Source organism: Nipponia nippon, unplaced genomic scaffold, assembly GCF_047370975.1.
Source record: "Nipponia nippon isolate SJK-2023a ecotype South Korea unplaced genomic scaffold, ASM4737097v1 scaffold_6, whole genome shotgun sequence".
NCBI classification, from domain to species: Eukaryota; Metazoa; Chordata; class Aves; order Pelecaniformes; family Threskiornithidae; genus Nipponia; species Nipponia nippon.
The window spans coordinates 83,384,926-83,412,872 of NW_028262380.1; the positions used below are offsets into that span (position 1 = coordinate 83,384,926).

The following is a 27,947-nucleotide window of genomic DNA, read 5'->3' on the forward strand; positions in this document are numbered from 1 at the left end:
AAAAATTTTGATGGGGGAAGCAAGGGGAGGAAAAAAACCTGTCGAAGACAATTTCTGGCAGGCAGTCGGGTTCGTGGTGCAGACAGATTGGCTGATGTTGATTGTTGACAGCTTCTGCAGCTTGCTAATTACAACTGCAAAAAATTCAGGTGAATGACAGTAACTTGAAATGTTAATTCTGCTTTTTTTTATTTTGCAGCTGCAACTGTTAGTTGGCTATTGCTGTAATTGATGGACACTGCCAGTTGCTTAGACAGATGGAAATTAATACTTGTGTTACCGTTAGAACTCACTATCACAGTCACGTTTTTGTTAGTCTCCTGCACTGAATTAATGTGTACAAGATAGTGTGTATAGAAGGAGCAAGCCCGACTTCTACCTGCAGACCAGCCAGCGGCACTGTGCTCGCTGTCTGTCTGTGCAGGGTCGTGCATCTCTAGGCCGTGGTAAAAGACGGTGAGACTAGGTTAAGGAAGAGTCGTTAGCTCTGCGTTCCTGCGGACGCAATGGGCCGAGCCACCTGAGCGCTGTGCAAGGGCTTTTTAAGGTTTGCAGTTTATTCCAGTCACTAGGCTGGCTTTGGGAGGGACGGCATGGATGTGCGGAGGAGATAACTGTGCTCAGTGGTCCCCCACGTGAACTGGGTTCGGGCTGGAGTAGTTTTCTAGTAGTATTGTCTTAAATCTGATGGATGTGGCAAGTCTGGCAAGTTTTCCCACCGATGCCAGAACTTCACTCTGCCTTGCACGAAAGGGGAAAGACTGGAACAAGATGGAATTGTCATGCCTGCTTGCATTGAAGGCATGTGTACTGGCAAAAAAAAATACATGCCTTTCGACACTAAGTAAACAAAGTATGGTCCCGTATGTCTTAAGGCTGGGAGGAATGAACTGCAAATCAAGGCAGCTTCCCTGCAGTGGCCATACTTGAGGTGGCTTTCATGTCCTGGCTGTTTCTGTACAGTACTATTGGATGAGGGTAGTGGATTCTCTGTGTTTCACCTGGCCCTGTGTTTTCACTAAATGAAAGGCCATATCTTTTTTTGATCTTGTAAGCAGAGTTTTTCTTGAGTCCTAAAACCTGTGTCAGGAAGCAGCAATAGAGTTTTTGGTTTGGTGGTTTTTTTTTTTTTGTTGTGTATGTCCGTTAAATATTTCAAGGTTTCCGTACTCAAATGAATTGAGAGTAGACCTGTCGATTTCTGCCCCGGCTATATGCAAATAAGAAAAAAGTTATTTGGCTTTTGAATTGTTTCACTGACGCCATACAAACAACTGAAAGCATGCCAGGCTCTTTGAGCTGGGATCGTGACCTTCTCGGGTTTTTTGTTTGGTTGGGTTTTTTTGTTTGTTTTTGGGGTTTTTTTCATCAAGGATGATAGCTGTTGCAATACAGCTGCTGTTTGTGTTAGGCTTGTGCACCCCCGGAGTTCCACGGCAGTTTATTCAGGAGACCAGCTGATTTTACTTCCTGCTTTCAGGTCCTGGCTTAGCAATGTCTCTGCTGACTTATTTGAAGAAGCAAGCTGTTTAGCTTCTTTCAAGCCCCAGAACCTCAGTGTTTTCACATGTCCTGTTTTTCCTATTACAGTTAAGAAGGCTTATTGACAATAAGACCCTGAAAAATGTTACCTGGACGTGAGCGCGCAGCTGCGGGTGTTAGCGGAGCTTAGAAGAGCGCAATACGTGCGTGCTGAGATATTGGAGCCATCCATCCAACAAAGAGCAGATGACCTTCTTGCTAGGATAGCGCATGCAAGAACAGGCCCCCCGTTTTTCCTGAGCTTCTGGAAAAGGTTAGATGTTCTTAAAAACTACCATAATAATGTGGGAGTCTTTTAAGACTTGTGTCAGAGTTGATGGAAAGTTGTGGCTTAACTTGTTCATCGTCAGAAGTGCAGCTACGATCTTAGCTGGTGTCTCCGAGTTGCACATCATGTGAATTGGAAGCTGTAATGCTGGTTGAAAGGAAAATGCCTAGAGGTAGGGTAAGTGAAAGTGATTAATCATGTCAGGTAAGACACAGAGGGAAGTAGCAGTGGGGTGAGGTTTTCCAATGTACAAGCGCGATGTTCCAGGTGGAAGAAAGGGATTAATAGAGTTCTTTGGGTTACTTGCAAGTGGGCCTGCTTTTTCTCTGTGGTTGTGGGGCTGGGGGCCTGGTTCAGGTAAAATCCTGGTCTCTCTGATTATGGGCTTGCTTCAGCCTCGCAGGGCTTGATTGCTGAGGAAGAAGATGGTGGTTCAGTTGATCTCTCTGAGGACTTAGTCCTTTCTGAGAGATTCAGTCTTGTGGGGGTAAAGCAAGTCTGTGCATGCAAAGAGCTCCTCACGTGCAGTGAGGGGGCACCGCAGAAGTGTCGGTCCAAGAAGTTGCTGAAATGCTGACTACTTTTTCACTAGGAAGGTAATTTCATAAATTCCGAGTCCTCTGAAGCTTGCTTTTTTTTTTTTTTTTTTTAACAGTGTGCAGAGCAGTTTGCTTCAAGCTGGTGAGGAAAATCCTTCCATCCTTGGTGTTCAGAGATTGCGGTCAAGCGGGACTCCCTTCCCTGGAGGCGTTTGTGAGCTGCATTTCGAGGTAGGCTGACAGAACCGATGGCAGCTCAGCTCGAGGTGCAAACATATCTACTTGCTGTTTTGTTGCTTCTGTAGAGGGGAGGTCATGCACACGCAGTCCCCTCTCCCCACCTCTCCTTCTCCTAAGCCTCCTGTGACCAAATTGGTGCCTCATCTGAAGACCCACCAGCTTTGCCTGGTTGTTCTGACCTCAGAGCTAAAGTGTAAGCAACTGCACAGGAGCTCTTCCCTGGGCTGCTTAGCAGAGCTTTGATGGAAGGGTGGTTGTGCACTTGCGTGCAGCACGGGAGGCGTTCGTGCACTAAAGGTAGGATTGTGTTGCCCAGTGCTATGCCAATTACTGGATATTAATGGCAGGATAGCATGCATATGCCTAAACTGGGAAGCAGAAGGTTAATAGACGAACAGCACCAGAAGATCCCATTTATCAGTTTCTATTTATCTCTCCTTGGGAGGTGGCAGGTTTACAGTAAATACCTTCTGTCCTCCTAATTTCCTAATGATGGGGATAATGATGGAGAATGGTGAAGTCATTAACTGGGACAGCCTCTGTGCATCACTCTGTCAACCACATCTCTCCAAGACCTGCAATGAAAAGTGATGGGCCCCAGCTGTTCACCAGATTCTCTTCCCTTCCCCCCTCCCCATTCTCAACCCCAATTGCAGGCTTAGCAATTAAAAAGGGGGGGGAAAAAAAGAGGGGAAAAAATAAACCCCACAAACCAAAAGACAAAAGGCAGTCCCTTGCTCTTTCACTGCGACGATAGCTCGGTCTGCCCTGCGCTTTGTGTGTGCGTGTGTGCACGCACCGATCTCGTCCCGTTTCCGTGCTTTCGATTAAGCGCAGTGGTATCCCCGGGCCTAGCGGTGTCGCTCACGCAAGGTGCGCGGTACTGGAGAGGGGAACGGTGAGCTGAGGCGAGCAGAACGTGGAAGAAGGTTGCGCTTCTGGGACGGAGGCGTTGGGTTTCCTTGGTGCTGTCTTCCGCTCTTGCCTTCTGCTGAAGAACTTGTCATGTCCGAAAGTGTTTAGCGGTTCTCTGTATCCGAAACCATGTGCTGGAGTACTGATGCGTTTCGGTGGTTTAAAAAGTGGATGGGCAGATGGTTCTCGGTCGCGTGGTAGAACTGCGGAGAGAGTACAGTAGCCAGGCTCTATTTGTAGATCCTGCTACTTGAAGGTACAAATTCCACAAGGCAAAGATGCCCCTGAAACAGGAACCAAGGATCAAATGAAAATTTACCTAAGGAAAGTGTTGCTTTGAAAAGCTTTTTACCCCATGGCATTTCTTTGTGGCTGACTCCAGAGGTGTTTTTGTTACGTTTGTTTTGCATTTGGACAATGGCTGTGGCTTGAGGACTGTTTTCAGAGAGTTAAGAGTGGTTTACCCATTTGTAAGAGCCATGTATTCATCCGGTGAGTGCCAGTGATTTATTGCCAGCCCTATTTAAAACATGGCGTTTCTCTCTGTGAGAGGTGGAGAAAACCCACCCCACCACAGGGGCGACCCGGGGTTTTCATTACAATGAAAAGGAAAAATCTTAAACGTGCTCTCTCGTGTGTTTACGGTTTTCTGGTAAATCTGAGTCTGTGCGCAAGTGCCTTCAAAGCTGCTTAGCTTGACCTGTTTTCTAGTGAGGTTCTAGTTCTTCAGTGAGAGGTCTTTTTTCTTGATTGTTGTAACTCGTGAGTTAAAGCAATAGCTTTACCTGTAGCAAAGCTACAGGTGATTGCTGTGGCCTTGAGTACGGCGCAATGGGGCAGAGCTGCCCGGCCCTTCTGTGGGTCATGGCCTTTGCTCTCGGCTGCCAGCCGTTTGCGGTGCCCAGGACTCCTACCTTCTGCCTCGGCATGTTGTGAGAAGAGGCCTGCCTCAAGTGAGGTTTTCCTATGCGTGGGCCATGTGTCAGGCTCATAAAAGAGCTCTTGAGCTGTGGGAGCTTTGGATTGGAAGGGTTCATTAACTTTCAAATGTTTCAATTGAGGAATTTGAGAGCTCTCAGCAATAGACCTAGGTGGCCAGCTCAGCCAAGAGTGTCCCCTGACAGCCAGGTACAGATGTGATTGCTAGTCAGAGTGCCGTAAGAAACCTAATAGCGTCCCAGAAAGTGTCATACTTGAGCTGGAGAGGCTTAAACCAGATAGCCCAGAGAGACTGTAAATAACTTTTATGAGGCTTTAAGGGATAAGAAGATAGAGGAGGAGCCTTTAACTTGTAGCATGCCAGGAATTCAGTCTGCAAGGTTGTAGAGCGTGTGGGCCCCATCTTTGTGACTCATCACGTTCATTTAGCTGTCCTGGAAAATGTGACAGGAGGAAGGAGAAGACAGTTGCGGTGAGAGAACGGACTCTGGTACTGGCCTGATTCTGAGCAGGTGATTAACTCTCTTCTTAAGTGCTTCAGGCCAGGATAGATCATGATGGTAAACAAGGGCATTTTTCTGAGTAGTGTCTCTGTAAATGTGGTTTCTGAGCAGAAAGATAGATTAAAAATGAAAGGCAATGGGACGGCTCTCTTTTTTTGGGAGACGTCCTGTTAGACCTTTACCGCATTAGACAAGGTGGAGAGTGAATGTTAACTAAACACTTCCTTCTCCTTTATTTCCCAGTCCTAGATGTTGCTCTTGGCCACACGATCCCACAAAGATTTTTGTATTGCTCCAGGCTGGCCTGGCAGCTGCATGGGTTGCTTTTCAGTTAGCTAGCCTTGCCTCGATTCTCCCGAAGACAAGCTAGCTAGTGCTTACGAGTGAAGCGAAGCTTGGGGTTTCAGCCCTGGTGTGTTGCCTTGGTTCCCACAAGAGTTCCTAGCTGAAAACTAGAGTATGCCTAGTTGTTCATGTCTGAGCTTCCTCAGGTCTGGCTGTTCAGCGTCCTGCGGTACCAATATAGAGCAGTCCTGGGCCAGGCTCAACAGCATCAGCCGTTTCTGTGGCTAGCCTCTCGGCTTTGATACCTCAAGCATGACACAAATCAGGCTACACAGAACATGCAGTATTAAACATCTGTCGACTTCTAAATAAGGGAAATCACGTTAGTCACTCTGTAAGCAATCTGTGTGATAATTTCAGGAAAACATGAGGTGGCTGTTCTCTCAGTGGAAGAAATAGCTGATATGTCTTTTTACATACCTCAGCTAACTGTGGGAAAGACTTAAGAGCCTAGCGTGGAGGGAAGTTTTACTTCCCTGAGGCGTGTTTGATGGAGAAAATAAAGGCAAAACAAGTTGTCTACCGCTGTGGAAATGTGTTTGGGTAGGACAACGTCTACAGCACCAAATCTTGAGGAAGATGGGTGCTGTTACAGATAATGCTGGTCAAATGAAAGAAATGTCACTGGAGCACTGTAATTTCTATCCAAAATCATTTTTTCAATTATGTGTAACGTACAGTAGTAGATGACTTAAAAAATTATCCTAGCTGACAGCACAGAGGCAGCGAAATCTTGTATTCGAGTCCATTTTTAAAGGTGCAGAGTGTACATACTTACTGTCTGATGATAGATGGTTCAAAGAAAAGAGAAGTGGCTGTTCACAGTGAGCATTTAGCTCTTGTTTCAACTTGTCTAACTACTCCTGTTCTAGAAGTGGCCATTACACACAGTCCCAGCTTGCAGAGCGAAGGGTAGCGGTGCACGTCGGCAGAACGTTACGGACGAATCTAATGCTTTACATTGATTTCAGGGGACTCTGGCTTCCAGAAACTTTGTCAAAAAGGGAGCTATTAAATGTGTTTTCCTTGAGTAACTAAATTCTTTGGCTGGGTGAAGTATTCAAGTTTGGGTTCAGTAGGATGTACATCCTCGAAGTGGTAATGCTTACTGGATCTGCTCTGCTCAAGCACGGGGGAGTTCACTGATGGCTGTGGAGAAATGGGAATTAAAAGTAGCGGGCTTTTTTTCTTCCTTTCCTCTGGCTCCAAAATGCAGGAGCACTGCACCTCTTGGACATTTCAGTGCTTCCAATTGCAGGAGCGGTTGAAGTGTAGAAATAAAGCTGGGTGTAATGTCAGCGTGGGAAAAGCCAAGGTGTGGATGAAATTTATAGAGAGAGATAAATGCTTCGAGTCCTACAGTGTTCAGGCTTAGGTTTTTTACCAGTGTTTTCCCCCTTCCAGAACAGTCTCAGTGCAGATCCTCTTCACCATTCCCTTAGTGAAGTAGCCCATTGAGAATCCACGTCCAGGTGTTTGAAACAGAATGACAGCAAATGCTTCAGTTGAGTTTAGGTGAATGTCAGGTCAGTGGCTGTCCAGCCCAAACGGAAACCGGAGAAAATTTGGGCTCGTTAATGTAATCATTACATTGCTTTTAACCGAAGCACCAAACCCAAGTACGCAATGTTGCGTTACCATGCCGAGAGCATTATGGAGTTTGTGAACCCGTAGCGTTAGCTACTTGTTGCCTGAAGCTGCTGACAACAGGGAGCGTGTAACCGTGCCTTCTTTGTAAAGGGGGAAATGAGTACTGCAGACAGATGGGGGATCCAGCTGGGGCAAGAAGCCTTGTCGGGAGAAGTCAACAGTGGAAGGAACTGCGTGGTACAAGGAGCTCTCAAGGCTCGCTTGCTTCCTTGATTGTATTATGTTGTGGACAGCTCTGAATTGTGGTTACGCTTTGTGTGCTTTATGTGGATAAATCGCACTTTCCTCCCGACACCCCAAACCCCAAGGAAACCACCGCAAAACACAACAACCAGGCCCTAAAAGACTGTGATGGGGACACAGGCCCACGTGGAGAAGAGCACCTTAAATTGCATCTTTCAGCATAGCAGCTGGCATGCAGTAGTGTGCGCAGTCCAGAGGAAGAACCGTTTCCACTGGAGCACGGACGCAGACTGAGCTCTCAACGCCAGTGCGACCGGGCTGCGTTCTAGCAGGTACGCGCAAGTCAGGGGCAGACTTGAGAGCGGAGCCTTCCGATGTTCAATGATAGCATTTTGTTTGAACAATGTTGTGGTTACTTGGCAAAGTTCTTGGCGAATTACAGAATCGGTCAAAATTCCGTAGAGGGTTTGAACCCATGGGCTGGGTTCCCTGCTTTTGGGGTTGTCCTGTGCAGGGACAGGAGTGGGACTCGTGATCCTTGTGGGTCCCTGCCAGCTCAGGGCATTCTATGATTCTATGACTGCTACAAAGGATTCAGCTCCTTGAGGGAAATCTAAGGCTACTGAAAAGTGATGACTTTTATGCTTGAAGTCCGTAAAGGCAACGGAGAGCTTGCTTCTAAATGACTTTGTCTGCATGTGCAGGGGTGGGGGGGAGGAGGAGGAGGACTGTCCATCGTGCGTTCGTTTCCGGGCGTGCTAGTTGGAGGGAACGTTACCGTGGCACGTGCAAAATAGCCCTACTGTGAACGTAAGATCATGGTTGTTTTAAGAAGAGGCAACTAGGTATCCAGTATATACCACTATGTATAATTAATTATGTGGTACTGACCTCAGGTTTCACCGAGAGTTGTATTTTATTTGGAGTTTTTACCATTGCTATGATTATTTCATTCTTCCGTGTACATCTCTTCCCTTCCTTTGCTCCTGTTAACACAGGAAATGTACGCGGTTCTATCCTGCTAGGGTTTTTCTTCAGATAAACCATCTGTGACACAGAGACTTTGAAGCCAGAATCTCTGGCCACAATGCTCAATAGACTGTACATGCAGCTTTTTCGGGGGTCACCGCTGTAGAAAATCGGCAGCACCGTGGTGCGGAGTTACGCCTGCCTGTTCCGAGTTTTGTCTCTTATTCGCATTGTGCAGCACACGTTCACATATTTGATCAGCTGCAGTTGTTTTGGCTGGCTACGCAGGCTCAACTGAAGACCCACGGTGAACATTTCTGTCACTTTTGCTGTTCTGGCCACTGTACTTAATCAAAGAGCTGGCAGGAAAGCCCTCATTAGAGAGGCTTTCTCTCAGTGGTACAAAAGCCTGCACTTGGCTAATAGAGGCTTTAGAGAGCTCTTGCTTCTGGGTAGGGTTGGTCTACTTGACCTGATCTAGGCCTGCGGCAGAAGGAAGAGAGAGCAGAGCAGGCTTAAAATAGATGATGTCTGAGTAAACGCATTGGCTGGAGATGAATAGGATTTTGTTCTGTAAGGCTGCTGCTGTGAGACTAAAGAGTTTCCCTGCTACAGCAGCAAACTGCTGGCATGGACGGTGACTGAAGAGGTGGTTGCGAACTTCTAGGTGAAAGTGGGAGTCTGTACGGAACGAATGGATTTTCTTCTGTCTGTCATTGTTACTGCTTGCATGTGTATCAGTCAGAGTCCAGGCCCTGTGGTATCAGGTGCGGGTAGAAAGGAGAGGGCAAGGCAGGCTGTGTCACAGAGCCTGCGGTCTGGATGGAGGAAGCAGGTAAAGGCTGGGGAAGAAGATGCAAGGGGAGGCAGAGGGGCATCACTGGCAGAGCGAAGAACAGCTGTCCTGTTTAGCGATTACACGGGCCTCAGCCCAAGAGCGGTGTGGAAAAGGTAGCCTTTACCTGAAAATGGAGCATGGAAAATAATTGCTTCCCTAGGAGGCAGCAAATTCATCTGTAGCGTTGGAGGGTCTTTAACCGCCAGAGCAATGTAACCTGGTCAGTTTGGGATGTTTTGTGGAGTCTTTATTGTAATACCATTTTTTGCGTAATACACGGTCTGTGTAGCCTAGAAGGTGCCACCCGGGAATGCGTGAGCAAGCAGAATTGTTCCAAGTGATTCGTTCTGAATAACATCACTGCAGCCGATGGTGTTGTCAGTGTCTTGGGGAAGAAGTTGTGTGATGGAGGAGACAAAATAGAGCACTTGCTCTTTCAGGATACAGGAACTGTTTCTTCCTCTTGCGGTCAGTTCCTTGACTAAACCCCGTCTGAGCAGGGTTACTTCTGTTTTGGGGGAGAGGCAGCACTCTTAATGACAAGTCGAAGGTGGAAAACTTCACTAGTAACCTTCATAACTTCTGCTCAGGCTGCTCCCCGTATAAGGTGGGTTTGTCATGTGTAAGGTGGGTACTTGCTCTCACTGAACCCTTTCAAATGTTATTTGTTGGGTGGTGGTAAATAGTTAGCTTTGCGGGAGGCAATTTCTATTGCTCACTAAAAACGGACATGTTAAGAATCCGGTTGCTGTAATGTTGTATTACGTGTGCTAGGAGAAACAGCAATGGAAAATGCGGACCTGACGAGCTTGCTTTGGGGGATTGTGGCTTGTAGGTGGGTGTGAATTGAGTGTGTTAGCTGGCGAAGGTGTGGAAGGACAGGAACCTCAAGGTAACGTGTTCACCGGACGCCTCTGAAAACCCATCTCCTTCCCAAGTGAAGTGTAAGAGCAGAGCTTTCAAGTTGTGTACTTGCCTCCTGCAGCTTTTCTTTTGCAAAGGGCTAAGCTGTGCTGAAAGAGACTTGGAGTTAGCGGCTGCTGGTAGCTGAAATGCGTTGATCCTGGTGCCTGGGCACCAAGGCTTGCTGCAAGTGTCCCTGGAATGGGAAGCCCTGTCTTTGTGGTCATGTGGCAGGGTCCTCGTTTTCTGTGGAAAAGGAAGCGTACTAGCTACCAAGTGCCTGGAATTGTTTAAGAGGCCACCTGGAGAAGGGACACAATGAATGCAGGTCACGTAGAGTAGGGTGAAGATGGAATCCAAACCCAAATGGAGATGGAGTGAAGGATCAAGGGGAGGGTCGATGGGGTGTTCGTGGGACGTTTGCCAAATTGCCGTATAGCATTCCTAGTTGGTCAGGCTTTGTCAGACATGTCTCGGTAGGTCTGTCCTGTCAGGAGCCAGTGCAGAGACGAAGGGACAGATGGGGAAAGGAGACAGAGACTATAAGGGAACGTACATGATCTCACCCAAGGGACATGTTAAATTTAAGTTTCTTTGTTAACAGTTTCATAGTGCATTAGTGGCTGACCTTGCAGTCAGGATTTGTAAGTACCTTCCCCCTCGCCTTTTTCTTTGCGTTTTGCTTTTTATCTTCTGGCAGAGCAATAAAGATGCTCCACTCCAGAGAGCTCCTGTAGGAATTGAATTCTTAAAAGACACGGTATTGCTCTACGAAGAGAGCTGGAGGAAGTTACGAGGACGGGAATGGGAAGGAGGTTTGTCAGGAATAGCGTTAGGACTGACGGAGCAGGGTGGAAGGAAGGGATAGTCTCCTTGTGAATAAGGATAAGCTTGTCGTTTCAGTAGATGACGTACGGCGTCAGAACGATGTGTCGGAGTGCTTGGAACCCGTAGTGCTGGGAGCTGTCTGCGTTAGCAAGTGGTCTCTGCTCAGAGCTGCTAACGTGGCACAGGAGGACATGGAGAACGAACCGCAATTCCCGTTACACAGTTCAGGAGGGCCGCAGGCTCCCGCAGATCAGGGGAGGGGCTTTCCCCACTTCACAGCAGGTAGCAGGAATGGGGCCACAACTCGGGTTTCTCTATGCTCTATAGGGAGCTATAAATGCAGCGACGAAAGGAATAGCTCTCTTTGGTTTCTCTTGATCGTGTTGTGGCTTCGATGCATGTCTACCACCAGTGGTTCCATGTGAGATGCTCCCAGTTGAGAGACCTGAGGCTCTGCAGAAGAGGTTAACAGAAGAGTGATGGAAAACAAATTAAACAATTCATGACCAGTAGGCCACCAGCAGAGGGGGAGACTTATTTCCAGCTCTTCTGAGGCACAAGCTGAATCCTCACCAGGCTAACTGCGATTTGATGTCCTTTGTGAGCGTGGGACTGGAGGCCTTGTCAGAAATAATCCCAGCCATGCCTTTAGTCACCCCGTGTAACTTGAGGACCGTGAGGCTGGCGGAAGCCTGGGCAAGGAGCTGAGGATTACTGTGGGAAGGTGCGCTTGGGAACGGCGCGGGGTAGTTGCCTTAATAAATGTTTCGTCAGAATCTTCCCACGCCGCGGCGGGCTCCGAACGTACGGCAGAACTGTGCCGAAGAACGAGGGTTTCTGTGTCATACATCTGCTGTCTGTCTGTTATGTATCGAGGGGACAGAGACCTTTGTTTTGGTGGCAGAGGATCCTTAGGCAAGCTGTCTGCGTTGATACATCCAGGTGACTTTATGTGCTGGAGAGGGAAGGTGTGGCTGAGCAGCGAGGGGCAGCCGTTGAGGTCTCCGGGGAGCGAAGCGCAGCTTTGCAGATAGGTTTGACTGAGTGAGTGATGGCTTGTCAGACACGAGGGGAGCCTGGAACCGAAACCCATTGGGAGGTGTTAAACACAGAAAAACCATCCTGAGCCCAAGAAGTCCCAGAGCTGCAAGTTGTTAGGGACCGGGAGCTTGTTCTGAATGAGTGTCCCCGTGTGCCTGCTTTATTCTTGTGCCCTTTGCAAGGTGTCTGCACGCTGTGGCCTCTGTCACAGCGTGCTGGGCTAGGTGGTTCTTTGGTGTGAGCCGCAGCAAATGTTCTTCTGAAAAAAAAACTGCTGCAGAAATGACGTGAGACAGAGAGAGCTCCGAGCGCTTACGAAATACAGCCGTGGCTTATTACTGACTTAGCTAAACTTTACTGACTTACCGGTTGTGGAAAAAGCAGAGAAAGCTGTGGTCTGTGGAGGTTGTGGAGAAGGGGGGCAGATGAGTTCATTCCCCTGACCCTTAAGGATCCTGGGCCAGTGGCAGTGGTGAACTGGGGTAGCCTCCGCAAGACAGAGCGGGATATTTGAGTTGGTGGATGACTCCTTGAGTATGCAAAAGTTCATAAAGCTGTCGGAGCTAATGATGAATGAAATGTGTTGTGTTCCGATTACTTAAATGACTCCGGCAGGCTTGAGTCAAGACTTTGTTCTTATATTCTGGCTATGGCTTTGTCCGCAGCTTTGCAGCGATCTGACATTGCTCACCTTTCTGCTGGAAGAGTTAAGTAAATGGTACTATGGCTTGTTCCCCGAGAAGCTTAACTGTTGCTTTTTAATGGCTATATTGCGAGACTGATGTGCTGGTCTGCTGTCTCTAGCCTTGCTGAAGATTGGCCTCTGCTATACTTTGCTTGACAGCAGTGTGTTTTTGCAGAAGAGGGGACGGTGTGGGTGACCTTCAAGTCAGTAGAACGCTGCTGTTGCTCAGCATCTAGTACTTGCTGAAGCAACATTCGAGGTGTCTGTATGTAGACTATCGCGTTCATTACACACAATCTTGAATTGAAATAAGCATGAATATACAGCGAGGGATATGCCCTCAAAAGCCACGTACAGTGCGAGCGTGCCGTTCAGGCCTCGTGGGGCAGGGAAAGGGGCAGCAGAGGGCACGGTGCCCATCTGGGGGAGGAAAAATGGAAGGGGGCTTTTCATCATATAATCGATGTATCATAAGGCTGCTTCTGACACGGTGAAATTGTAACGCGTTGTTAATGACAGCCTGTGGCTTCGTGGCGCTGACTGCGAAGTGCTAAAGTGGGGAACATAGGTGGCAAAATCGGCTCTGCGATCAGTAGAGAAAGGAGAATTGACTCAGGTGTAAAAGGGGAGTTGACTCAGGTGTCAGACAAGACTGTTGCTGTTTTACTGTCAATTGGTATTTTGATTTTTTTTTTTTTTTTTAATTGTGGAAATGATAAAGCAAAACTGGAAGGCCATATTTACTCTCATATGGGCTGCCTTTTCTTTTTCCTGGAATTGACTGTCTGTAGCCCTGCTGACTACAGAGGGGTAGCTGTGGGCAGGTATGTCTGCAGAGTCCTGCTCTGTAATATACCTAATTAAGTTCTTGCGTGGAATATGTGGGTATAATGGCTGTGGCTTTGCATTTTCCTTTTTGCCTGCATGCTTAGTTGTCCGGTCCGATAGACCCTTGAAATCTCCGAGGAGAAGGCTGCATTAATCACTGGCTGTGGGGGAAGATGTTGATACCGCTGCCATCGTTAGTTGTCATGGTTTTTCTAATGTCTGCGTGAGACTGTTTTACACTTGGGTTAGGACTTGATCTGTCTTTTGTCTGTGAAACCTTGTGGGCACCCCGCTCCCCCGGTGCTGTCAAAAGAGCAAAACAGTATGCGATGATTTTGTATTGTGCAGCCAAGAGAAAGGAAAATAGTCTCTTAAATGACAGGCATTAAATCCAATAAGGAGGAGACATTCATCATGGATGTGGAGTCATATTTTCTGTCATCTGAGACTGTGACAAGGTGCTTGTGGTAAAGCTTACTTAAAATACGTTCCGTCTTCCTAAGGACGTCTGGGATTTTTTTTCAGCTGAAGATCTCTCTGTTAGAAAGCTACGCTGGGGTTTAAGACATTGTTAAGAGCCATCAGCTAATGCTAAAATGTATTTCTTGGCATCTGAGTGAGTGGATGTTTATGTAAATAACTCTCTATACTGAAAGTGAGGCTGTGTACTACCTTGTGGGAAGCTTAAAGAGGCAGCTGACCGAGATGGTACGGAAGTAACAAAGTGTGGGAAATAGCTAATGAAGTAGCAAAAAATTGGTTGCCTAAATCTCATCATCTGTGCCGAGATGTGTTTTCCGTTGCGGATTTTTTAATTACTACTTCAGTTTACTGGACTGTGTAAGTGTAGTATGTATGGAAGGAGATGAGCTCGAAGTTCAAGACAGAAAAGGGAAATTATAGTACAAGAGATCTTTAATATGGAAAAATACTTCAGGAGCTCTAGTATTTCCTAGAGGCCCAAAATGGGAGACTCAGGGTAGGAATTGAGATGCTGATCCCTGTCAAGATCTGAAGCTATTTTTGTGTGGGAGAGTATTCAACCCTTCTATATCTGAAAGTTGCTTAGAGTGGGAAGAACGGGTGAGGGTCAAAACGATGAGCTGTATCTGAGCGTGCCCAAGCCCGGGCGCATGTCGGTTACTGTACATCTCACGGGGAGACGCAACTTTGCGTGGGCCTGAAGGCGTTGACCTGGCCCGTCCTTAGATTTCACGTGGGCTGTCGGAGGTAAAGCAACCAGATCGGAGCAGAGCGTGCTGTTGGTCGTGGGTTTCCAACTCGCTGTGTTTGTCTTTACAGTTCTGCGCAGCTAATTTTGCGATGGCCCCGTTATACATCATCCTAAATTAAACTGCCGCTGAGGTCAAAGGGCAGGAGCTCATGTGTAAATGAACATTCCTCAAATTCTTGTTACCTATTGGACCTTTGAGATCAGCTCTAACAAGCGTAGTGCAAACAGTGGTTTAGTTTGTTGCATGCCACTGGGAAATTAAATGTGTCTTCCAGGCTCTTGTCACTTAAAATTTGCGGTGACATTTACTGCATTTGACGAAATGTAGGAAAAAGAGGTTCCAATTAACCAGAACATCAAACACTGTAGATGGTGCAGTTGATTTGGGAGGCATGATATTCAAAAGGTCAGTCTTTCAGGCAGCTAACCTCGGCCGTTTGTGGTGTTCGCTGTGGCTAATGAGCGCTCAGCTCGCTTAGGTAACGGGCGCTTTATGCAGCGAAAAGCCAGATGCGGCTGTGCAGTTACTGTAAGTCTGTGGTGAAACTAGCTTTGCCCTATGGATGCGTGCTGGAGAAGCGGTGTATGAAAACTCCGTAACATGCTAGAAAACCAGACCTGCTGTTCTGCCCTAGAAACTGAACCGTCGGAAGGTTTGTATGTTCTAGTGGGGAAAAAAGCCTGGAGAAGAGACGAGGTCTTGTGAGTCCTTTGAGAGGAATGGTGATCTGGACTTTTTGAAGCAGCGGTCCGAGGTTGAAGAAAGCTAGGCACGTAGGTTTAGTTTTCCTAGGTCTCAGAGTAGTCGTTCTATTTCTTGACAGTTCCATTTCACGTCTGGTGAAATCAGTGTACCAGGACTTAGTCCGCAACTTGTGTGCTTGAGTTGTAATTTTGCAAGGATTTAGTCGTGCGTATTTCACTCTTCCATGTGGTGGCTTTTCTAGAGACTGCGGGACAGAGGGGTCGGAGTTTGCCACTGCCAAAAGCTGCGTAAGTTAAACTGGGAATAGTGCTTTTTAAGTACGTGGTACAAGGTTATATAGGCCCTAATACTCATTGGAGCATCAGTGCTTGTCCTCCCCAGGGTAGATATGTGAGATGTAGCGATGTAAAACGGAGATGATTTCACCATGGTAGGAATACCTAGCCGGTGGGTGACGCTCAAAATAGCTTACTACTTTTCATATATGTTTAGAAAAGTGGAAATGAAGTTTTTATTGCAATAGTGGAATACTGCGTAAGGCTCCATTAGCAGCTATATGCAGGAAAGATGTGTGATTAAAAAAAAAAAAAAAGGCACTGAAGTTTGGATATGCTAGTTGGAATTTCACTTCTGAAAATGAAATGAACAAAAAAAGGGGATGAATCCAATGTTAAGAGCCAGGAGGATCTTTGTAAGGAAAGTTCCTGTCCCCCACCCCGTGCCCAGGGCAAAAATTCTTGCTATCTTAGTGCTTCTGCTTAGGCTCGTTAAACACGCAGAGCCTTATCTAACAGGAGGGTTGTTTTAACCTGTACCATGGCAGCAGGTCCTCCTAAAAGGCAAGTGGAAATCTATAGCTGCATCCCACGCTATGTACTCAATGTTGACAAACGGCTGGAGGGAAGGTGGCGAACTCTCCTGATAAGATGTTCTTCAGTTGCCTGAAATGTTGGTAGTAATCAATGCCAAATAACTTATCATTTCTGCCAAAACTAATGGCAGCTGCTAGCCCTTTCAGTGGGTTTCCTTCAGCATTAGTACTGGACTGCAGTATTACTGTGCTATCTGAAAACAGGCATTTGGGCAGAGCTTCTGTAAACGATGGTGGATTTATACCAAATTCACCCTCAGGAAATCGATAATATTAAACTGGCCAATGACAGTCTGTTTCTGCTCCAAGCTTTGGGGGTTTTAACGCGTTCTTTAAAAATACTTCTTTTGTTTTTTATGCCCCAACAAACCCATGTTTTTACCTTGTTCTGCAAAAATTTTTGAAATCCGCTCTACCTCAGTTCTTTTTTTTTTTTTTTTGTTTTAAGTCAAACGTGACAGGGCAGCGATGGTTGGCAAGTGACAGCTCTTTGAGTTGTTAACTCTCTATTCGGTCCTCATATTTGAACTCCTCTGTTCTCGGACGAGTACTTGGGAGCGCTCATTTGAAGGCAAATGAAAAATAATTCCATATGCTGCTTGGATCTTTCTAAACTTCACTTTTTTAAGACGTAAAGATGAACACGTTCCTTGCGAACTGTTGTTGCTTCTTAATACTTTATTTGTTTTCCTTCTTTGAAGTTAGCTCCCTGTATCAACAGTTTGAGAGGGGTGTCCAGCACTTGCAAGTCAAGTACTTGTGATTTACTGTGCTGCAAGCTAGGCATCTTCTGGTCAGCAGGGCTCTACCTTGTCTGCTTTCCCTTGGGCTCCGTTTGATTCGATGGAAGGGGGGAGTGGGGAAGGAACGGTGCGAAGAAGAGGACGGGGAGAAATTGGACTACGTGAAGTTGGTGGGAGTTGGATCGCAGGCCGGAGCAAGAATGAGATAGTTGCCTTCAGTCCATGGGAGGAAACAAGAACAAGGACTTGGAACGGCGGAGCCTGATTTTGTCAGGCTTTTAGATAAAACAGGCTTCCTGGGTCACGGTGCGAAAGAAAGAATTTCTTGAATTAAATAGAACCCTCTTTGTACTGAAGTCATAGCGACAAAGTGACCTCACACTGCAATTTTACTTCCCCCCACCCCCCCCGTTGTAGTTGTTGCTTTAATTTCCTACAATATGTTATTCTTGTTGTTTGGAATCATGGGGAGGAGGGAGAGAGGGGAAACCAACCTGTGTAAAAATTAGCTTTGAGTTATTCCATCTGTGGACTCTTAATTTTGTCATGAAAACAGAGAAGCCTGGCAGGAAGCTAGCTTTTGACTGGCTTCATGTATCCTCTTGTCTGGAGCTGGTTAAGAAAGTGTGGCATTTAGAATGAAAGCAAAAGCTTCATTTCTGGAACTCTGAGTGTTTGCCCAATTCTTTGACCATCTGTTTTTGTTGACAACCACCTCTTTGTGTTGTGCCAAAGTTATTTTGGCTTTTATAATCTGTAGATGCGTGTGTGTATGTGTGTACGTGGCGGTGCGGTTGTGTGTGTCTGCATGTAGATCATTAGGGCGCTACTTACCGGGTAAGATTGTGGGAAGTTGAACGCATAAAAGCGGTTATCTTGTGAGGATTGAATTACCAGGAGAAATACGATGACTAATCCTGGCTTCTGTAAGAGACGCTCAAGTCCCATCCGTGTTGTTAGGCTGTCTAAACGCTGCCAATTTCCGGCAGCGTTCCCGAAGCGGCTTTGGTTGTGTCGCGACTGCTTTGAGTACGCAAGTACCTGCCTCGGGGATCGCTGCTGCGATTAGCAGTACCCACGGAGAGCCCGGCACCTGACTGACTGTGAAGAGCGGACGGTTCTCTGTACTTGTCGGTGCTAGAGCAGGGGCCTGTTCGGTGGCGGTGTCATGGAGGTGCTCAGTCACGTTAGCCTCTTGGGCTTCGCTTATCTCCCATGGATCCTTTACATGCTAATCGTACCCACCATCAGGATGGATCAGGGATGCACCAGAGCAGATGATATTCGCAACTCCATTGTGCAATCGCAAAACCATTTTGAAATTCGGCCTCAAAATCTGGTGTGAGACGCTTGTGCTTCTTGAACATGTTCGTGTGTTTCTCAGCCTGCCTTTTCTCTACGTTTTAATAAAGCTCCTCCTATGGTTTTCTTCTGAAAGCCCTATTGAGAAACAGAGAATTTCCTGTGCTGCTTTCCACGCTTCGGTTTTCCAGCAGTGACTTCCGAACTCTCGCTTGGCGTGAGAGTAGGCCAGAGTAACATATATAGCCCGTGACAGCAGCAAAATGAGGCTAACAAATATCCTGCCGAGGATGCAGTATGACAGCTTCATCCATCCAGCTGAATTTGCATTGTGAGTATGAAATAGCTGCGTGTCATGGGCCACTGCCATTGCACACAGTCATTTATTTAATAACTCAGTGCGCAGACATTAAAGGGGAGCCATGCAACACATCATTTTGTTGAAGACAAATAAGAAATTAAGAGATGGCAGTGGTTAGGAAAGTCTGTTTTGTACTATTCCGTCACCATAACTTTTTCGTGTTCAGCCAGGCAGTACCACAGGTGTAAAATGGGTGGAGTTCTTATGAACAGCGGCCAAGGCGTGGACTGTGGTGTGTCACAGGCTGCTTCCCTGTGTTTTTTTTTTTCCTTTGTGCTGAATACGAAGGCGGCCTTTTAAAAGGATCGGCTTATTCCCTTGTAATATAAGGCACTAGAGTTACGCAACTTGCACGAGGTGTTTTCTGGCGTGTGAACCGGGTAGGCTAAACCTGCTTAAAATCTCGACGATGAGTTATTTTTCTCTAGAGAACGGTTAATTGACACAGAATTGAGTCTCTCTGTGTTTGATAGTCAAGATTTTCCAGACGTGCCAAGTGCTGCAATTGCGTTTTGAGAACTAATTTTAAGTGATGCGGAGTGTCTTGAAATCAAGCTGCTTAAATATTTACCCAGAGAGGAAAAATGGAGAAACTAAAGCACCTGAAATAGGTAGTCACCTCTGAAAATCTGTTCATAAGCACAAAAGAAACTGCTTCTGTCATTTTAGACATATTTTCAGGAATTGCCTTCAACTCCTGTGTTTGCATGTACGAAATAGGTGTCTAAGGTCGATGAGATTTTTGTTGACTTGTACAAACGCCTCTGGCGAGTGCTGGTGCAGTTGCGAAGGGACGGCTCTGTTACTTCAAAAAGAAGATCGGTGTTATAAGAAGGCTCGGACTGAATTTAGGTGGGGACAGTGTGTCATGCTGAGGAAAGGGAACAGTGGAAGTTCTGTTGATGAATAAAGAGAGGTTTTTTTGCTGTGAAAAATAAAAGACAGCTTTTTAAGTAATAGAGTCCAGGTGTGAAACTCCTAAATCCTTTGCAGGCATTTGAAATAGCAGTTTTTCCACTGCAATGGGAATGAAGGGTTCTTAATTTTTCTTACCGATGGGAGCCTAATTTTAATAGCCTAAAGAAGATCTCATGTTGTCTGCTCTGAGAGTAAGTCATCAGAGTAACTGGGAAGGAACACTAACAGTTGTCACTCCCCCTTAGCATCAGCAGTGCTAAGGCTTTCGGAGTGCTTTCCTCGCAGCCAGGCCAGTCCTAAACCTTCAGTTCTTATTTGCAGAACTCAACTGCGTGCGTGAAATGTCTCCTGCGTTGCTTTGCTTAATAGCAGTTAAGAATAAAAGGGCCTCTTGAGTGAATCGTTCAAAGAATTTCTGTTCTCAAAGGCTTGTAGAAAGAGATACTTGAGAAACAGAAAAATACAAAGGGCAGAAGCTGCACAGAAGAGTAGGAAAAAGGCTCAAGAAAGAGGGATGCCTATTTCGTTGTGTCGATTTTCACGGACATAACACAGAAACTAGAGGTTGCTGTTGTTATTTCTACTGATATTACCACCACGGCTGCGAGTGCAGGATGGCTGCAGTGGTTCCTGCTTCCTGGCCCTCTCTTGCAGGAGGGCAGCCCGGCTGCGGGCTCGGTAGGTAAGCAAGTGTCTTAGGCTCGGGCTAGAAACGTCGGTAGTTCAGCAGCTGTTTTGTGAAGAGCGGAGCTGTATCTGCAGCTGGAGCACGGACTGGTGAGAGAAGGGCGAGCGAGTTGGCCGGGTGTTGGCCAAGATCATCTGTCTCTGTGCGGGCGTGAGACGCCCGAGTTGGGTTACGTTGCGTTCGCCAGGAGCTGGCGTGTTACTGAGAAGATGCGTGTATCGGCTGAACCACAGTAACCGGGGCGTCTGCAGCCAAATGCTTAGGCTGCTTAGAAATGCTGAAGCGAAGGAAAATTTGTAAGGAGGACTGGCCACTTGCGCTCTATTTATACCTGAAATACTTACACAGGGAATAGCGAGAGCATGTTCTGCAGCCTCTGAAACCAGTGCTGAGTAACTATTCAAACTGTCTGTTGGTATAAATGGATGCCACCTCATGGATTTCAGTGGCATATCATCTGTTAAAACGAGCAGAGAAGGTGTCTCGAAGGCACGTAACAAAAGGGAAATGTTCGTATTCAGTTGCGTGTAGTTCTGTGTTGCTGTTACCTAGTGATATTTAAGGAAGACTCTGACATGAGGCCAGCGTGTATTTGGTTGGTCAGAAGGCTAAATAGCTCAAAAAATACCTAAAGGCACAAGGAAGTTGCAGGATAAGTGGCAAGAAACAAGTCTGTAATTTAGCTAAAAAAAAGGCAATGTGAAAACTCTGAGTTCTGGTCATCAGACTAATAGCTTATTTATCCTGCACGGTTTTTTTGCAGTTACAGATGATTTCAAGAGCTGACTTGTAAATCGGAGAGGAGAGCAAAGGACAAGGGTGAGGGCTCTGTCTGCCAGTTAGGTGGAAGGGCAGTTAGCATGGCTATGCATTCATCCAGTGGAACCATTTAAACCTTTCCCCTGCAATCGTTAATTTCAGCTTGCTGTCACTGGCTCCAACTCCTCCCGTCATTGCTGTAAATGAATCCAGAGGCAGTGCTCTATTCCAGTGTCCAATGTGGAATATGCAAGGGGCTGCTTTGCCTGCAGCGCTTCATCCCGGCGCTTCAGCTTTTAAATCAGTTACAAATGCTTTTACTGCAAACTGACCGGCTGTGGCCTTAGCAGGCAGAGAAGTCTGGCTTCCTCGCATCTGCGAGTCTGACTCAAGTGGCTTTACCTGACGCTGCAGTTCAGGTCTCAGACTTTTAAGATTTTGTGCTCTGTTCGTATCATCTGAGCGGAGGTACTTCTCTGCACACCCCGTCCCCGAGAAGTGCATTGTATCATCATACCGGCGCTGTGACCGTTGGACCATGTGTAGCTAACATCTTCGTTCCTTTAGATAGAAAAGTTGAGGAAGAAGCTGATCTCAACTGCCAGCTTAAAGAAAAAAAAAAGATAATGTGCCTCATGTCTAATATCATTATTATCTTGAGTTCTCCTTCTGTAGGGCCCAGTGGTTGTACCTTTCCTCTCGGGACGTGTGTGCGTCACGGGCAGGCGCTAGGTAAACCTTCCTTCCTTGGCCTGTTCCTAGTAACCACGCCGTTACGCTGCTGTTTGTTTGATTCAGCAATGTAGGAATGTGTATAGCTTTCTGCATATGAACAAAGGTGGAGAAACGTACCCGTAGTAGATGGCAAGCCCACTGGTGATTATTTTGGGAGCAGATTCATAATTGCCCAAAGAAAATGAAATTACATTTTGCCCACAAAACTCAGGATTTGCAGTTTCAGACAAGAGGTTTAAGCGGGCGAAGCTTTTGAGAACTGTTTGGAAGAACCCGTCTGGGTGTGTTGTGTGTTGATCCGGTTTAGTGCTGGCCACTAAATGATCGTTGTTTTTCAGGCCTGCGTTCAGGAAGGCAATGGCACTTGGGTTCCTCGCGCAGGAGAGTTTGGCATGTTACCTGACAGAGACGCCTGACTTCTGGCAAATTACTTTGTTGGACAATACTGTAACTCTGTGTCTAGAAGCATTTCAGCTGTCTGTAAGTTACAGACTAGACTGAGTCGGTAAGTTACGGCAGATCTAACTCCAGCTCAATTCTGGAATGTGTGGCGCGCTTAAGTAATGTGGTGTAACTAAAGGGGTGAGTAGCTTTTTCAGTTGGGTGGGACCGTTCATGGCCTTAGAGTGTGTCCAGGTGAGGAAAACATACTAGAAGGATTTCATAAGGATTGTTGCTTTTTTTGACATGTTATGTAAAGTTTATGACTAGAATGTTATTTTTTCCCCGCTTACTGCATAGGCACCTTAAGTTAGACAGCATCCTTACATTTGAAACCTATTGGCAGGCAGTGTGTGTCTCTAATAGCTTTGAAGAGTCATAGTTACTTTGAGCTATGGAAGTCACCTTTTACCATTTCTCCTGCTTTGTGCTGTGTAAAGGGTACACGGGACCTGCAAACCGGAGTGGTTTACTCAGCATGAACGTTGTTGGCAGATCATACAGGCTACCACTGGGTGCGGGAGGTCTTAAATTGGTGGAGTAGGAGGTGCTGTTGAGGTGAAAATAAGTGCGATGGAGAAGCACGGTGTTTAGGTCTTCTCACTTGGAAGGCGATGGACCCTCCGGAGGATTTTAGCTGAAAACTTGCAAAAGCAGGATTGTCCTCAATAGACCGTGCGAGACAGCTACTTAAAAACATAACCGCAAATTCAGGGAAAAATTCTGTTGTGGGTTCTCATCGCACTGGAGAAATTGGAAACTTCTCGCTGTGTTGCGTTGGGATACCATGGGTAAACGGAGGCAATAGCAGTAGTCCTTATTTGTTTAAGAACCTCGGTTTTCGTCTTGCCTGCGGAACAGTGGCTCACGCAATAAAAAAATGGAATGCTTGGGCTGGTTTCCAGCGCTGACTTGCGTTAGGATTAATCCCGAAGATGTCCTTTTTAGATCTTTTTTTAGCATCTCGTTTCGCATCTCTTGTCCTTTATCCTAGGAAAGCACTTAAGAAAATGAGTTGGCTTTGGCATCTTCTTAGCCTCGTACGTATTTGATAGCTGTATAAGGTGGCTTTACCTGTAGATAATGCCTTCAGTACGGTATTGGCTCTGACCCATCTCTCGACCATTTTGCCTCTTTTCTAGCGTTGAGTGCAGCGCAGAGATGTTAGCGCTGAGTGAACTGCTGCTGCCGTGTTATTTTTATACCTACGAATCTTTTTGTGTGATGGGCTTTGCAGACTGCACGGAGTATCGGTGCCGTTCATTTTCAGGTTCTGTGCAATGCAGGAAATGTAACAAGCTTGTTCCTCGCTTCTCACTTCCTTACTCGTTTGTCCTTCTTAACTTTCAGCTTCTCTGACGACTATGTCGTTTTATTGGTACCCATGTCCTGTTTTGGAACTGTTCTTTCCAGGTAGTCAGCTTTGGCGAGGTGTCTAGTTTTCAGCGTGATCATGACTGTACTGGTAACAGCTGAGTATAGCTGATATCTTGCGACAGCAATCACTACCCGTGTCTGGCGAATGTCTTTTTCGGCAAGAAAACTGATTCGATTGAGGGTATTAGCTTGGTTTCGTAGAGTGTAGCGGACTCCTCAAAAGGCTTTTTCGTGGCCGCTGTGATGTGTTGGGTGTTACGGCAACCAGCTTGCCCAGCAGCTGCAGTCTGGAGCTTGGAAGGTTCAGATCGTGACAAGCTGGTTGGTTTGTCATAGAAACTCCTTCCCATGGATGGAGCAGGTGGAAAAACGGACCTCTGCCCTTGCCGATGTTGACACCTACCCAGATTTTCTAAAACTAACAGCGGAAGCAAGTGCAAAGTGTTGAAAATGGGAGCAGTTCTTTTGAGATGTATAGAGCTGTCTCATGTCAGAAGGAGTTCAAGTGCCGAAAATTCGGCTTTGAAGGAGGAGGGTGGGCTCAAAGGACTCTTGAGCTTCCTTCCAGCTGTAATTCCTGAGATTTATCAACCTATTTTCAGCATTGTTTGTCCCAAAGGAAGTATCAGAGATGGCTGCTGCTAATTCTGGCTGGGAAGCTTGTGTTCGGTAGCAGAAATACTGCTTTGCATTTGCTAGGTGCTTTGTGGTATATCGCAGAGGTTGCTGGTTTATCGAGCAAGTCTTCAGGACTTGAAAACCAAACCTCAGTTTCTTCCAGAAGGAACAGAATTATACCAGTGTGCGAGGACCTTTACAGTTTTGATGAGAATTTTACATTGTTATTGATCTACACCGTACTCTATGTTGTCCTCGGGTGTCTGATGTAAGTTGATGTCAGCTGCCTGTAAGTTTTAGACTAGACTGAGTCGGTAAGTTACAGCAGATCTAACTCCAGCTCAATTCTGGAATGTGTGGAGCGCTTAAGGAATGTGGTGTAACTAAAGGGGTGAGTAGCTTTTTCGGTTGGGTGGGACCGTTCACGGCCTTAGAGTGTGTTCAGCTGAGGAAAACATACTGCTGTCAGCAGGGTGGGTTGGGTGCAATAAGTCGTTCTGTGTTAGGCAAGGAGAATGTAGGCAGAAGGCGTTGTTTGAAGATTAGCAGCGTGAAAAGACGAAAGCCTACACGTCATTTTGGACTACATGCGTGAAATTAATGGCGAAACCTCCGCTTACTCTGTCAGTTATGAATGCGTACTAAGGTGTGACGAGAGAAAGCAGGTGAGCAAATGAGTTAGGAAAAGCCACGCAAATCCTGTCTCTAACCTTCAGACTTGTTGGTGAAGCATCCCAGGTTTCTCTGTCGGCAAATAGCCCGACCTTTCGGACAGTCCGATTTGGCGGTGGCGGTGGTCTTCTGCTAAACAAAAAAGCCTGCCCGTTTATACCAGCGGGACGCTGCATGTTGTGCTGTTGGTACAAATGTAGTTCCTTTGTAGCTCCTAAGGGGTTAAAATAGTTTGAGGTGAAATACTAGGTTTGCGGTGGTTTGATTTTTGTGAAAAAAGAAAAAAAAAAAAAGGTCAAAACCGCTGTTACAAATGCGAGGGGAATATCTGCGCAAGTGGATGACTAGAAATGCTCTTTTGTTTGCTCTTTTTCATGCTTTTGTGTATGGCAGATAAGTATGGGAAAAATGATACGTTTCTAGGATGCGCTCATGCTCCACATCACTTGAATCCATCTGTAAACGTAGAGCTGTCGCCACACATGGGTTCCATGTGCTGCGTATTTTGCAAACAGCTACACCTACACACAGACAGGATGCGGCACTGGGGCTTTGGTTTCCAGGATGCTGTGTGTACTTGGAGCCTGCGAGCCGTGAAACTGCAGTCATTCCAAACCTGACTCAACGGATTTGGCTGCGACTTAGCATTAGAAAATACTAGCGAGGCGTGGGGGGAAGGGGTGGCTCCTCTCTGCTTCTGAATGGAGGGCTTAATGGTGAAGATTTTATTAAGTTGCGAGGCAAGCTACAGCAAAAACTGCAGCACGGGGCTCTTGCTATGCGTGCGTGGGCGTGTGCGTGTAGATGAAGGCAGGTGTAAACTCGATCTGGAAAAACTGTAGCTCTCCATCTATGCTGTGTCCTATCAGAACGTTTATCTGGGTTCGTTCTGCTTTCCCCCGCCATGTGATGTGTTGTAAGAATAAGTGTGTGCTCCCCAGCCTGCCTCCCTCTCCCTCCCTCCCTCCTCCTTTCCCCTTCCCCCCCCCCCCCCCGCAAGCTGGAGGGCCAGAAGGTGGGGTGGTACCTCAGGATAATGGTAGCAGAAGGCGAAGGAGGCAGACAGCTGGCAAGTTCTGCCCCAATATGCTTCTCTGAAAGAGGCAAGGAAAATGCAGAAGATGTGATGCCTGAATGGCTCACTTTGCAGCAAAAGGGAAGATTAAAAGTAAAATTAGTTAACATCTTGCTCATTTCAAATCACCACACGCCAGCTTTTTGCTCCCTCCCCCCTGGCCTTTTCTCTGTGGCTTTATTTTCTGAGGAGAAGGCGGGAAAAGGCAGGGAATGCTGGGACTTTGCAGAAATCCATGTAGTGAGCAGCGCTTCGAAAAGACTAAGCTCTCCAGGTAGTCCTTCTGCTAGCTCTAGAAGTCATCGTTATGAGGCTAGGCAACTGGAGCAGACAAGCAGTCAGCCGCATTGCTCTACCAGAAGCTGTCATTCGCCGTACTAATAGGATATTACGTGTGTGAGAGCATTGGGTAGGAAGAGAGGCCGAGGCAGCTGAAACTGTTCAGTCTGAAAAGGGAACCTCTGAAGGCGGGGTACGAGTACCCTTGAGGTAACCTAACACCTTAGCGAGATGTCGGGCAGGGGAGGTCTTGCTGCTGTCTACAGCTGCCTAATGGGAGAGCGTAGAGAAGGCAGAGCCAGACTCGCCGGGAGATGAGTGGTGACAGGAGAGAGGGACAGGGTGGAACACAGGACATCCCGACTAGACGGAAGGGGAAAATGGATTCCCTGGGAGGGTGGGCAGGCATTTGATACGGGGAGCTGGAGTGGTGCTGGGATCTCCCTTCCCGGACGTGGTCAAAACTTAAGTGAATAATACCTTATCTAAAAAGGACATGCGTTTTTACTTAAGCAGCTCCCGCTTCTTTTGGCAGTCTGATCAACGCATCCCTTACGCGGAGGGAGCTTCAAGCGTGCGGTGAACTGGTGGCGCTGTTACCGCTGGGAGTAGCGCTCCGGTTCAGTACAGAATTTTTGTGCGCCTGCAGCCGAGGTGATAGGGTCCAAGTCATTTGAGGGTCCGCTTTCTGTGTCGTATCGGGAATGGGGTTTTGAGGAGGTGTTTGCTCCACCCAGGCGAAACTCAATGCTATGTTCATTTTACGTGATGCTATTTAAGCAGAACTGAGGTCCTCAGTAAAGCAGATGCCTGCTTATTGAAGACGAGGGTAGCAGAGGCTAGGTGTTCACTAGACCCCTTCTAGCGGCAGCAGTGAGGGGTTTGCTCTACCCCTTGGCTTTCTCAAATGGGCGTCTGAAGCTTGTTGCACCTCTGAGGTAAGAGCAGAAGAGTAGATGTTTGGCTCGGAGCGGTTACTGAATACCTGCAGAGTCTGAAAGCTTTGTTGGTTGCAAGCGATGGAGAGGACTAGGGGAAATGATAATGTTAATCCTCGCCATCTCTGCTGGAAGTAGTGACTAACCAGCCTTAAATGTGTCCAAAACACTTGTTTTGTGTAAACTTCAGTGAAAGGACAGCTAAACGATCATGCAATTATTGCAGAAACACATCATTTGTATTACAGTTGGTTTAGTTGAAGATAATTCTTTTGGGTAAATGTTAGTGTTAGTTAATTGGACAGAAACAGATAGACGCCAGTGCAGAATGCTTTTGAAAATTGCTCTGTTACGAACGCCCCAAATCCCACATATCGGTGCTTTCGATACAAACCGACTACACCAGCAGCTTGGAGTTGGGGAAAAACGGCTTCCTAAAGCTGTTTAGTTTGTTAGCGCTCACGGCGGCATTTCTCACGCTGACTTCTGAGCTATCTGCTGCGGATTGCTGTCGCAGATAGGGTTCTGTTCCAGCTGAAACGTAGCTCTGATCCTGCTTGGTAATGCTTGCACTGGACCAGAGTACCGTGGGAAAGACTATAAATACAGAAGTTAATTTATTTGCCGGGTTTGGGGCATGCTTCTCCGAGGCCCTTATCATTCTAGCAAGACCTTGATGAGTAACGGAGTGATGGTGCTCCTTTCCGTACGCCTTATTTCTGCTGCAGGCCGAGGGTGATGCCTGGTCTGTACTCCTCGTGACGATGGCTTTCAGTGCTTATGGGCTCGTAAGCAGAGTTTACGCCTAGGAGCTCTTGTCCTTAAACGGTCACCGGTAGCACTAGCTTATTAACTGCTCTTCTCTTTCTGAGTCTCTTAAATAAGCGAGACTGGAAGGATGGATGGCACTGGGGAATACCAGAGATGCCTCTAGTGAGGCTTCCTGTCCTTGTTTATGTGATAACAAACGGCAAAGACGCTGGTCCTTCAGCTGTGTTATTCCTGGTTTGGGCC

At 46.8% G+C, this 27,947-nt stretch overlaps 1 protein-coding gene across 1 annotated transcript in view; it reads left to right on the top strand.

The window, feature by feature from the left end:
- LOC148051637 (uncharacterized) overlaps positions 1 to 27,947 on the top strand; it is a 230,461-nt gene that overhangs the window by 45,302 nt on the left and 157,212 nt on the right. The window contains exon 14 of the mRNA XM_087736880.1: positions 2,466 to 2,580. Within this exon, the coding sequence (XP_087593006.1) occupies positions 2,466 to 2,580 (115 nt within the window). The remainder of the gene's footprint in view (positions 1 to 2,465; positions 2,581 to 27,947) is intronic.